General features: G+C 40.1%; 1 protein-coding gene across 3 annotated transcripts in view; it reads left to right on the top strand.

Annotated features, from left to right (window-relative positions):
• Nucleotides 1-8,857, top strand: part of dnmt3bb.1 (DNA (cytosine-5-)-methyltransferase 3 beta, duplicate b.1) — a 30,574-nt gene extending 21,717 nt beyond the window's left edge. For all 3 annotated transcript variants that reach the window (XM_028992767.1, XM_028992768.1, XM_028992769.1), the window contains exons 11-22: nt 6-50; nt 146-225; nt 1,211-1,323; nt 1,419-1,602; nt 1,939-2,023; nt 2,845-2,990; nt 5,437-5,527; nt 5,657-5,805; nt 5,912-5,997; nt 6,273-6,342; nt 6,546-6,664; nt 6,974-8,857. In XM_028992767.1, the coding sequence (XP_028848600.1) occupies nt 6-50; nt 146-225; nt 1,211-1,323; nt 1,419-1,602; nt 1,939-2,023; nt 2,845-2,990; nt 5,437-5,527; nt 5,657-5,805; nt 5,912-5,997; nt 6,273-6,342; nt 6,546-6,664; nt 6,974-7,115 (1,310 nt within the window). In that variant the 3' untranslated portion in view covers nt 7,116-8,857. The remainder of the gene's footprint in view (nt 1-5; nt 51-145; nt 226-1,210; nt 1,324-1,418; nt 1,603-1,938; nt 2,024-2,844; nt 2,991-5,436; nt 5,528-5,656; nt 5,806-5,911; nt 5,998-6,272; nt 6,343-6,545; nt 6,665-6,973) is intronic.
• Nucleotides 8,858-13,737: the final 4,880 nt, after the last annotated feature.

The raw sequence follows: 13,737 nt of genomic DNA on the forward strand, positions 1-13,737 counted from the left end.
TTCAGAGCAAATGGTTAATGAAGTTTTGAAGAATAACAGAAGTATCGAAGGTACGTAAGAAACCACACCTTTATGGTTTTATGAATACAGTATGGATTCATGTCAGTGTTGTATATTTAAATGCTTGTGCATTTTCACTTCACAGATTTTTGCATCTCTTGTGGAAAAATGAGAGCGGCGACCTTCCACCCGCTTTTTGAAGGAGGCCTGTGCCAATCATGCAAGGTATAGAATCGTCTTGCCTGACCTTCAGCAAGAGGTCCAACCTTTCTGAACCTGGGGCTGAATCATCTGAAAGCATGAAAGCATCTTAATTTATATCTAAAGAAAAAGTATACTGAGACATATCCTGAGATGCTGGAAATTGCTGTAATTAAACTGCAGTTGGTTTATAACCTGTAGATGTGTCATGAAATCACCTAGCAACTTAAAACTGTCATTGTTTTTGTCCCTTTTTTTTCCATTAAAATAACATAAAATTCTTATATTATAAATAGCAGTGGTAGCTGGAAATGACTGTTAATGAATGTGATAAATGAGGCCTATTGTCAGCAAACGAACTGAAAAAAGTGAACACTGGCTAAACTTAAATGTCTGTCACACCTAATATTTTCGAATTGCCATAATGTGAATAAACCAAACAAACCTGCTGTCAGTAGCATTACAGTAAAGTAAAAAAACTATTTAGTCATAAGTATAAATTAGGCAGCATAGTTTAAAAGAGCAAACTAATATTTTTAACTACTGTAATGAGAAACGAACAACAATGATTTCCTTTTTTAGTGCTTTCATACACTGTAAAAAGTGAACACTGTCTAAACTTAAAAAATAGAAGTAACCTGTCACACCTAATATTTTAGCATTGATGTAAATAAACCAATCAAACGTCAATGCTATTAGGTGTGACAGATTACTTCTATTTTTTAAGTTTAGACAGTGTTCACTTTTTACATTGTATGAAAGCACTAAAAAAGGAAATCATTGTTGTTCGTTTCTTGTTCACTTTTTTCACTGTGTTCCAGTGTAATGAGAAAATGATTATTAGAAACCCCTTTTGCAATGATCTTAGTTCACCTGAAAACAGTTGCAATAGAACGGGCCTTTGGCTAGATTTTCTGTTCTGTTTTCTGTTCAACCTGACAGTAGGGCATTGTAAACTTCTGAACGGTAGTATTCAATTTTTGAATGTGTGTAATTTTGTACTTTTTAGGATGTGTACCTAGAGATCTCCTATATGTATGATGATGATGGGTATCAGGCCTACTGTACTGTGTGCTGTGGTGGCAGGGAGGTGCTGCTCTGTGGAAACGCCAACTGCTGCCGGTGAGATGTCTCACGTAATTGTAAATGTCTGGAAAAAAAATAATCGCTTCATCCATTATATGTACAAACCTATTTTGTCTCATTTGGTTTTCCAGGTGTTTCTGTGTGGACTGCCTTGACATCCTGGTTGGTGCGGGTGTGGCAAACAGTGCCCGTTATCTGGACCCCTGGCGCTGCTACATGTGCCAGCCACTGCAGCAGTATGGCGTCCTGAAACGCCGCCATGACTGGAGCATCAAGCTCCAGCATTTCTTTGTCATTGACAACGGACGGGAATTTGTGAGTCAGACACAAGACAAGATTTTTTTTTTCACTAGAAGGTTTAAAAAGATAATTGCATGTTTTTATGTTTCTTTGATTTCACCAATCACGGTGGCCTTGTACTTTAAATCTATTGCACTCCATCAGTCACAGAACTGAACTATGCCTTTTCTATCTGTAGATTCATGTACCGTAAATACCCGACTACAGAAAATTAAATTGTATATAAATAAGCCGCAGGTGTCCTAGTTGAAATATTAACCAATATTAATGAGATATTAATTCATTAATTATATATGTGTTCAGACAACAAAAAATGATGCCTCTATAATCACTCCAACTCATGTTTTGTAGGAAAGTCCTAAAATGTACCCAGCCGTCCCAGCAGAGCAACGACGCCCCATCCGTGTTCTGTCACTGTTCGATGGAATTGCAACAGGTGGGATTAGTAGAATAATTCAGTGGCTGCATGGGTTAATGGCATCGTGTAAATATTTTTCTGTTGAAAATGTTGTAAGTCTCTGAACCCGTTTTTCAGTTTTATGTATATTTAGTTTCACCCCCCCTTTAAAACAAAGCCCAATGCTTGCACATGAAATTAATACATTACTATATTATTATTAAGTTTTCATCCACATTTCTGTTATGTGTCCAGTAAAATTTCATATGTGTTTCATATCAACACACTTTTTTTGTTTTCACCAAAATCTGTAGTGTTTGTTAAAACTTTTTTCTGTTGTTCTGTTATAGCAAGTATTTTGGCTTTTTGCTTTATTAAAAAAAACATTCCACTCTGTACATATCTTCTGTTCCAATCAAACCTGTGATGAGTGGCCAAGGAAGTGTCAAAGTACCCACATGAGTAAAATATATTATCTATGCAAATTATTAAGCATAATTCACTAATAATAATAATAATTAACTTCAGTCTGACCTTTTTTTTTTTTTTTCCTGGAATATTATTTTTTTATTTTGTGTAGTGCTTATATAAATGTGATGTGCAAATGTGTGAGACTTTTCACGCTCTTCCAGTATATTCTCCCACAGTCATGATGATACATTCAGTCTTGCTTAGCCAGTTTCCTTATCTGTCTCTGTATCTTTTCACTACAGACCCTCTCTTAGTTCTCCCTGTGCCGTGGACTCTTCTCTTAACTGAACTTCCTTAACCGTTCAACCCATTTAAATTTATGCAGCATACCCTGTCATGAAATGATTTATCTCCCGGACTGTAACTCATGAATGTTATCTGATGTGCAGGCTACTTGGTCCTTAAGGATCTGGGCATCAAGGTGGACATGTACATCGCGTCCGAGGTCTGTGAGGATTCCATATCTGTAGGGGTCGTCCGACATGAAGGAAAAATACAGTATGTGCACGATGTGCGCAACATCACAAGGAAGAATGTAAGTTTTTCCAGAGTGACTTCCACTCACAAATTTGGGTCTTGGAGTAGCTTTGGTTTAAGTGTATTGGTCAGTGATCAACCTTCGTGATTGTCATGAAGGCTGAATTTTTTCCCGTTTTTTTGGAATGTGCATTCTGAAAGTGAAAATGATTGTTTTTGTCATTGTGATTCACGGCAAGCATAGCACATGGTGCACACAGCTCTGCATTTAACCCATCACACTTAGTGAGCAGTGTGCAGCCATGAAAGGTGCCCAGGGAGCAGTGTGTGAGGACAGTACCTTGCTCAAGGGGACCTTTGTGTGACCTTGGTGGATCGGGATTTGAAACCGCAACCCTTCGGTTACGAGTCCACTACTTTACCCACTAGGCCATCACAAAGTGAGCAGCATGACAGATTTAGCAAAGCATTTGAAACAACATCACTCCGAAATATCCGCAGAGTTTGGGGAGGGGAGTGAAGATGTTGTTCAAACATAATATGAATATTTTAATTGCCTCTGTCAAACAACACTGTCGTTTAACTATAAGAATGTCTGTGCCTTCGCTTCTCTCTCGACGTTTTATAATGATGTAATTGCAGACCACTAACATATATTTTTCACTTCTGTGGCATAAGAAGCAAGGAGTGCTTTTTTAGTTTTTTCAAAAACATTAAATACATTCTTATATGATGTTCTTACTTTATTAAAAACATTCTTTATTTATTTAAAAAATATATTAAACATTTCCTGTGTTTCTTTTCCCTCCCCCTGTAGTATTGAAAATAGTATTGAGTACCATTCTTAGTATCGGTATCGAGAATGAAATGTCAATATCATGACATGCCTACTTGCTTAACATAATATTTCTATTCTAAATTTCTTATATCAAAGTCAAAGTGAAGTGATTGTCACATGTGATACACAGCAGCACAGCACACGGTGCACACAGTGAAATGTGTCCTCTGCATTTAACCCATCACCCTGAGTGAGCAGTGGGCAGCCATGACAGGCGCCAGGGGAGCAGTGTGTGGGGACGGTGCTTTGCTCAGTGGCACCTTGGCAGATCAGGATTTGAACCGGCAACCTTCTGATTACGGGGCTGAATCCCAAACCGCCAAGATACCACTGAGGTGCCACTAAGCAAAGTACCGTCCCCACACACTGCTCCCCGAGCGCCTGTCATGGCTGCTCACTGCTTTTCTTTCTTTTTGTTTTCACCAGACCTAGTTATCAGACCATTGTTTAAATGGTCACATATAGCATATGCTCACATATACCCCCACACAGACAACTTGTTCTCAGGAACGTATTTACTTAGTGTCCAACAGCCTGTTCAGACAACACCTGATAAGACTGATTACCTCCCTTTGCAGGCTTTTAGTGTGTTCTGGTATCTGCATTAGATAATCAGTATAAGAAGAACTGTAAAAACAAAAAGGTTTTATTAATAACAATAGCACATTCACAAAACACACATGCAGATGTATGGATGCTCTCACAAACAGAAGTGCACATACACAGATAAGCTCATACACTCCCACCTGGCCAAATATTTTCACACAAGCTCACAAGGACAACCACTGGCCAAGCACACACTCACACACACAAGCCCAGCACTCTAAAGCCCAGCTGCAGTTTGCTTACGGCTCAGTGGTGATTTTGGGGTTGGAGCACAAAAAGGAGCCTCTGTGAGGCTAAATCCCCCAGACCTGCTCACCCATTCAGCCTTTGTCAGTGGTGGGGCTGCCTGGAGCTGGATGTTGCTTCTCCCAAAAATCAGAGGCCCTTGCCCCCTGCTCATACACAGCACACTAGCCCCCGAGGTAGGGAGGGGAGCAAAATGGAGGATGTTTTATCACAAGGAGACTGGAGCTTTGCCGTTCTCTTTTCCTTAGTTCTGAAAAGGCTCTTTTGTAGTAGATGGGAGGATGGGGTGGGGGTGGATGGGTGGATGTGCATATGGGGTGGGGGTTAAGGGGCTTTTGCAACAGAGGCGTTGCTATGGAGAGGCTGTTATGGTAGAGGGTGATTGGGTGCATTTTAGAAAGTGAAAAAGACTTTGCAGTCTTGCACAGTCCAGCTGCAGATGCTTATTTAGGAATGGACAGTTTGTGTCTGCATGTGCATGTCAGTCATGAAAATTATCCATGTTCAGTCCCACTCACCTGCTAATTAGTGACATAATTAATATAGTATTGCAGCATAATGGGTTGTCGATGAAAGAATATATTTAGTCATATATTTACTATAATTTGTACATAAATACTGTGATTTTACTGTGATTTACTTTAACGTGCTAGTGCCACACCCTGGGTCTCCACCCTGCACCCTGAGTCCCGGGATGGGCTCCAGCAGCGATCCTGCTTAAGAATAAGTGGTTATGGAAAATGAGTGAGTGAATGAGTGATGTGTAAGATGCAGTGAAGACCCACTGACTGTAGGCGGTGCTGTTGTTTCACAGATGGCGGAATGGGGACCTTTTGACCTGGTGATTGGTGGAAGCCCATGCAATGACCTTTCTATTGTCAACCCTGCGAGGAAAGGCCTTTACGGTAAGCCTTTTATCTTCTCTCAACATATTTTCAAATTGTAGTGAATAATCATGTATTTTGGACATGACATTAATATTAGAGATGTCCAGTGTTGTGCCGGTTCAGTTTTTAAAAGTTTTTAAAATACAGAGGGAACCGGAAGACTCTTCTTTGAGTTCTACCGCCTCCTGAGTGAAGCCAAGCCAAAGGAAGGAGAAGACCGGCCATTCTTCTGGATGTTTGAGAACGTGGTTGCCATGGGCGTCAGTGACAAGAGGGACATCTCTCGTTTCTTAGAGGTTAGTTTGTACTCAGTAATGAATTCACTGTGGATTGTGTCTGTGGAACTCTAACCTTTATCTTCCCGTTCTGATTGATGTACAGTAATTGATTCTGTTTTTACAGTGTAATCCTGTGATGATAGATGCTATTGAAGTGTCAGCAGCCCACAGAGCACGATATTTTTGGGGAAATTTACCCGGGATGACCCGGTACGTTGATCTGACAGGATGTCAAATTGTTTTATTTTGCAAATAAGATATTTAAACAGGAACAAATGCAACTGTATAATGTTGGAACTGGTATGCTTTATGTTTATTGTCCAGTTCTGTGATACTCCTGTTCCTAAGTAAAACCAGCTTGTCACATGAAGATGCAACCCTAAACAACATATTGATGGCTGATTTTGGCCAAATAAAATAGAATAGGTGAGGGACCTCATAGTAATAACTGGGTAATTCATTTCTGCACCATTCCCCCTTTCAAGGCCTCTGTGTGCATCTGGCATGGATAAACTGGAGCTTCAAGACTGTCTGGAGCACGGTCGAGTGGCAAAGGTATGAACTCGTTGTAAAACTGCCAAATACAACAGTAAAATGCCTCTGTTCTTCCACTGATTGTGCAGTAGTTTAAAGAAGGCAGGGCAGTAGATGTTTTTAACAAACATGTCTGGCCCACGTCTACTTACGCCTCATGGTGGAGGACTGAAAAATCTCTGATTCACTCATAGAGCTCATTTGTTGTGCACTGTTTTCTACAGTTTGGTAAAGTGCGTACCATAACCACACGCTCCAACTCCATCAAGCAGGGCAAAGACCAGCACTTCCCTGTCATGATGAATGGAAAAGAGGACATCCTGTGGTGCACAGAGTTAGAGAGGTAAGATGACAACAAATAACAACTTAACATTGTTTTTGGAGTGATTCAAGTATCTATGCATAAGATATTTTATAGGCAATGTTTATTCCTTACTTGGGTAATATGAGGTTATTATTTATATTCAGAAAAAAAGGTTTTATATTGACTGACATGGTTTGTTGATAGTGGATGGCATGATTTATAATAAGTATTATGGCATCATTTTAGGAGAGCTAGGCCTACTGTATTTACATACATACAGTTCCACAGCGTGGAAGTGTTTTTTATCACTTTTAGACATAAACTCCCTTGTTTATGTTTCTGCTGCAGGATTTTTGGATTTCCTGTCCACTACACAGATGTGTCCAACATGGGTCGTGGGGCACGTCAGAAGCTCCTGGGTCGGTCCTGGAGTGTACCTGTGATCCGACACCTGTTTGCTCCACTGAAGGACTACTTCGCTTGTGAATAACGCACCATCTGTCATCTACCTTTTTCCTAAATCCTCACTCTCATCTGTTACTGCAACACTTGTTGAGTGTCTAAGATTCAGATCAAAGAAAACATTTATCTAGCTCGCACAACAGGAGTAAATCCAGAATGTGTGGAGTTGCATACTTCAGAGAAACCTAACTAGAACACCTTTACATCTCGCACCAACAGTTCCGTACTCTGTGCGGTTTTAATTGGTCTTTAAGTTTGTCCTTTTAAAAGATGTGAATGCATGCAGACATCTGCTTGAGTCATGTTTTGGCTAGGAGGGAATGACATGAACAGGCCCGTGAACAGTGCGTGCCATGAAACAATGTGTTGACAATCTCAGAACTGAGACTGAGGTTCATTCACATCTCAGGGTTATGATGTGATGTCTTAATTTGAAAGAAAAACAGCTTTGTGTTTTGTGCTGAAATTATTTTAATTCGTCAAATAGTATAATAGTTTGTTATGTTATTGATATTTGTCATTTGAAAAAAAAAATCTTGTCCATTTTTAAAAATGGAAGATAATTACACTTCTTTGGGGGTTGTTGCTACTAGTTCATACATTATACAGGCTTCATTCCTTAGCTATTAATGCTAAACCAACAAGATACTTGAAGTGAATCAATGCAATGAAGTCAAACTGTGAGACAACATGGTAGAAAACGGCAGCGAGAATAATTTTGATCTGGAACGTCTTACATTACGTTTGATCTTCTTACTTTAAAGGACCTCAGTTAGTCATCACTAGGACTAGGTATTGCATGTGTTGCATAAACGTTTGCAAAAAACAATGTACCTCAGGAGCAAAAATTGCACAGCCATGTCAATATGAGTGATTTGTTTTAAATAGCATTTTATGATTAGCTCCTGCTGAGATGTCATTTCCAAATTTAAATTAGCCAAAAGGTATGTTCTGACATGTCCCCTGACCACATCCTCTTCAGGCAGCTAATTAACCCTTCTTCATGTCTAAAGATCTGTCTTTGCAAAACAGATCTTTTGAAAATACTTTTATAATATAGAGGATTATCCAATTGTGTATGTTTTGGATCATTTCGGGGTTTTTCTTGTCCCTCAACTGCAGCCAAGTTACACATGTATGTAAGGATAAAAGAAGTGTTTTAGTGTTTATTACTGTCAGCAACACACAGTTTTTAAGGCAAAAGCTCAAGTCTACATTTTCTGCCTTAAGATCATGTATAATTGTAGATTTTAGAGAATTTCTACTGTACTGTATTTGACTTTGGAAAAAAATGTTTACAACCTTTTAATAACAAATAGAAATCCTTTATTTAGGGACTGTTCTAGTTAAAATTGCTTGAAATAATCTTTTTATCAGCCTTTTTCAATTTTTAAAAAAACTTATTTTACTCTCATTGCTTTTTTGTTGTTGTTGAATTGAGACAATACTAAGCATTCTCATTTAAACGAACACTTTAATTCAGATTCATAAAACTACATTTAAAGGCATATTTTTGGACTTTGACAATAGCCAGTATGTTGTTGTTTTTTTGGCTTCTGGGTTTTAAGGCCCAAAAACTGTTTTTCAGTTGACTGTTTTAATTCTACCTTATTCTTTTGTATACGCAAAGCTTTTGATTTATAGAAAACTAGTTTATCTAGACTTGATTTTATTTTATAGATATACACAGGTTTTATACACTTTTGTAAGAGTACTTTTTGACTTACTGATATATATTCATGCGCTTAAATCATGTATTAACACCTAAACCTTGTTTCTTAAAAACACTTTTGGCTTTATTCTAAGAATAAAAGATGTAAGAAAAAAACAATTTTTTTATTTAAAATAATACACCAACAGACTTATTTTTATACAGTTTGTTTCTGAGCCAGTGTATTCTGAACATTGTCAATAAAGCTGATAAGATGCACAATGTAATCCTTGTGTTTTCTTTTACTCTGCATTTGAGCAGCAAATAAACATATTTTTGTTGCTGTTTTCAACTTCAACTGATATGCCACTTTTAGACACTATATTTTTTAATCTTACACTATCTTTTTAAATCTTATTGACTCTTTTAATCTTGTGCAATGTGTGACCAGTCCCACACATGAACTTGAACAAACACTTGATCTTGTTTTATTCCATGGTTTTCCTATTTTTTTAACACAGAGTGAAAGTGAAGGGATTGTCATTGTGAAACACAGCAGCACAGCACATGGTTACACAATGTGTCCTCTGCTTTTAACCATCACCCTTGTTGAGCAGTGGGCAGCCATGACAGGTGCCCAGGGAGCAGTGTGTGGGGATGGTGCTTTGCATAGTTTTACCTTGGCAGATTTGGGATTCAAACTAGCAACCTTCAGATTACAGGGCCGCTTCCATAACCTCTAGGCCACCACTGCCCAAGAGATTTGTGATGTTGGGTTTTCTGGTCATAGTGCTGTACTATTTGTATGTACCTTAGTTAAACCTGCTGCTCGGCACTGCCATGTTTTTAAGTGTTTTTTCGGAGTCAGCCAGGCTGATGAGCTGAGCTCATGGCTTTTTTCCACCTGCTGCACTGCCTTGGACACTGTGGCTCCATTAAAAACCAGGCAGCCTAAAACAAAATCAGAGCCCTGGCTGAACCACATGTCCCGAGCTGTCCTACGTGAGTGCAGCCAGACTGAGCACAAATGGAAAAAAGGCAAATCGCAAGTGTCATTTCAGATTTTAAAGGACTGTTGGCGTAATTATCAAACAACTGTAAAACATGCAAAAAAATAAAAACACATTATTGTTTCAAATTGTCACAATCCTTGTGTTTTATTTAAGATATTTGATTGTGTTCTGAATGAACCACAGACTGAAAGTATCCAACACCTCAGCCTGTGAAAATTTGTAAAAAAAAAATTATTGAGAAGGTCTCTTCCACTAGGCCTCCAATCTCTCCATCTGTTCATGTGTCCTCAATCTTTGTTCCCAGCTTTGCTGTCTTTGAAAGGTTTGAGCTTGTGACCCTGTCCTATACAGGAGATTGTTAGTAGTTTGAAGCCTGCAGGGTTTTTCGAATGATACTGACCTTCCTTGACTGTTGTCACATTTCTAGGGGTCTAAGAAATGAGATAAGGGTGTGGAGAGGAGGAGGTCCACAGTTGCACACACACACAACCAAACAAAGCATACAAACAGTGCTGTCACATTGGGCTGGACATGGCGAGGAAGGAGGAAAATCGCTCTGGATAAGGGCGTCTGATAAATACTGTAAAAATGTAGGATGCATACATTTACATTTGCAGCATTTATCAGACGCCCTTATCCAGAGCGACTTACAATAAGTAGTTACAGGGACAGTCCCTCCCTGGAGCAACCCAGGGTTCAGTGTCTTGCTCAGGGACACAATGGTAGTAAAAGGGATTTGAACCCGGATCTTCTGGTTCATAGGCGAGAGTGTTACCCACTAGGCTACTACCACCTTACGCACAACGTCACAGGACAGGGGTTTAATGCTTAGTAGACGAGACAGGGGAACATCACCACGCAATGACCTGACCGCGAACAGACAGGAACAGGATAGCTTTATACAATTATATAATTATGCACAGGTGAACACTATCAGGGAACATTACACAAGAATAACATGAAACTCCGGTCCGAATTCCGGATCCAGAGTAACCCCTGCCGGACCGGATCATGACAGTATCCCCCCTCAAAAGGCACAATCTCCGGAAGTGTCACACAAGACGGTCCATAAAAGGGGGGGAGGAAGTCCATAAGGATGAGTGACGGCTGTCCTGCACTGGCGGCTTCAGGCCCGGGCCAAAGCACGGCTCATCTGTGGGGGACCGGCATCCTGTCCGCCGTCCACAGCGCCTGTCACTCAGTCAGTCTCCGGCACACCCCGCTGGGAAGTCCGCCGCCCTCCTTGTCTCGGTTATTGCCGGGAGCACCTAAACTGCGCAACGGGTCTCCACGACCCCACGGTAGCTTTCATAGGCCGTCCAGAAAAGCCATCAGGCCCGTCAGGACCTTGCGTCAGGTTTGGCAGTGTCATCCTGACGAACCACGGCTCCCTGGATCTCAGCGGGGCATCAATCGGCTGTGTCCAAATATGGTCAGGTCATTCTGTCACGTTGGGCTGGACATGGCGAGGAAGGAGGATGCATACGCACGACGTCACAGGACAGGAGTTTAATGCATAGTAGACGAGACAGAGGAACATCACCACACAATGACCTGACCACGAACAGACACTAACAGAATAGCTTTATACAGGTGAACACGATCAGGGAACATTACACTAACAACTAACATGGATCATGACAAGTGCTTTTATTTGCAGTCTTTTATTTGCAGCCTAAAGGAAGGGATGGTCCAGCAGGGATAACTCAAATACGCACAAAAGTCAACAAAATGGGCACATAAATAAAACAGGCTAACACAGGCTAACAAAAAATGGTCTATCACATAAAAATCAACAAGACACACAAATGAGATCCCCAACGGAGATCCTTGCAGATCTCCGTGGACCCTGGGGACCTCCCGAAAGAGTAAGGGCCTAGCAGACCCTGGGGACCTCCCGAACACCATCCAAAGTCTCTTTATATAGGTGGAGGTGACCAATAGAAGATGGTAGGTGAAGCTGGTAGGCTTCAACTCCTCCCACTAAGTCAACCTAAAAGAGACAGGACACAAAAACACAGCCAGCCACACAGAACACGTGGGAGCATACATCCAGGGACGCAACACTGTTTATAGAGGTCTTACCCACAGGTGGACCTGTGGTTCTTGAATTGGTAAATCAGAGTTTGTTGTCAGGTGTTATCTCTAAAAGATTTAAACAGTCCAACATCTAATGAAGTAACTTGCTCTAGATCCTACGGTTCTTTCAAATTACAGGCCCATCGCGAAACTTTACTTTACTTTGCTTTATTTTGCAGATGCTTTTATCCAAAGCGACTTACAGGAGGAAGACACCAGCAATTCTATAGATTTTGAGTTTACAAAAACTAAGAGGCCTGATAAGGCCTAACTTGTCAAACACTACCTTTTATTTCTAAATAAAAGGTATCAGGGGCACAGCACTGGAGTGGTTTAGGTCCTACTTGGCATAGCAAACTTTTTGTGTAAGTCTTGGTGACCATGTATCATCCCTTGTGTGGTGATCAGTCATTAAATCAATCTGAGGCAGCTGGCTAAAATAAAGCCTTTTTCTTTCAGCATCTCTTCACCCTGGATTTTGTCACTCTTTATGAGATGTATGAATGTAGCTTGTTTTTACTTGTATTTAGTAGTTTTTAGTGATTTAATACTGTTTTATGTTTTAATTTAGCTGATTTTTATTAATTTTACACAGTGTGTATTTTATTTTGTTTTATGTGATGCTAGTTCTTTTTACTTATTATCCTAACTTATACACTGTACAGCACTTTGGTCCTGTGTTTAAAGTGCTTTATAAATAAAGTTGGATTTGGATGATAATTTATGTTGTCCTACAAATGGCCTTGAAGGGGGTAGTCAGGATCACTTTTACCAAATGTGCAACAACAAAAAAAAGTTTTTTTGTTTTTTGCCAATTGTGAATCAAATTGTGAATAAATGTTCCATATGCATCTATGATCATATGACCAATGATGATGGCCTTTGATCTTTTCCATAAAACCAGACAACTTATTTAACCCACATTAATTATTCTGCAACACAGCAGCAAATTACCATCAGTGAAGTAATCAGTTCTGGTTTGCCAAGACAACTACAAACACTCAGTTATGCACTCAGTTGTAGTTTTTCTTAACAGGAAACAGGAATGGAACGAGGGTCATCTGGTCATTTAGGGACATTTAGGGTGGTTGCCAAACCTTTGTCAAAGAGAACCCTTGCTAAACAACATGCGTAATCTATTGCTTTAGGATAAAATATCTGTAAAAGAACACAATATATCCATTCATAACAAAAACTTGGTGACATGTGTGCAATGACTATCATAGTCTGGCCAATTGGCTCACAGCAAGAACTCCAGAATGAAAAGAGGGAAACATGTGTATCTGAAATATATGAAATACACAGGTTTCTTTGTCAAAATGAGCAATGGGAAATCCCACATCAGTACAAAAGACACATGAATTGCAAAGACTAAACACGGTTCTAGTGCGGTCACCATGTCCTTGTCCTTGGCCTGTTTCAACGTTAATGATGACACATACAATTGAAACACTGCAGCACAGCACACGGTGACACAACGAAATGTGTCCTCTGCTTTTAACCCATCGCCCTAAGTGAGCAGTGGGCAGCCATGACAGGTGCCCGGAGAGCAGTGTGTGGGGGATGGTACTTTTGCTCAGTGGCACCTTGGTGGTTCGCTTCCTTAACTGCTAGGCCACCACTACCCCAACAATTATCACAATATTTTGGCCTTCTCGGTCTACTAAAATAAATTCGAACACTAGCAGATGAAGGTAGACTAAGTATGCAGAAATGTCTCAGAGTAGAGGACATGTTAAGCTTGGTAAAAAAACTTTAGACCCCGCCAAAAGAGAAGCCCTGAGAGCCAAGTTTCGATTGAAACAAAGTTCAAAACTTGCTATAGAGTTCGTTTAACTTTTAAAAACGTTGTTTGTTGCTACAGCAGTTTCATGTGGAGCTTGGGCGGCCATGACAGGCGCCTGGGG

This window comes from Denticeps clupeoides, chromosome 10 (assembly GCF_900700375.1).
Source record: "Denticeps clupeoides chromosome 10, fDenClu1.1, whole genome shotgun sequence".
In the NCBI taxonomy this organism is placed as follows: Eukaryota; Metazoa; Chordata; class Actinopteri; order Clupeiformes; family Denticipitidae; genus Denticeps; species Denticeps clupeoides.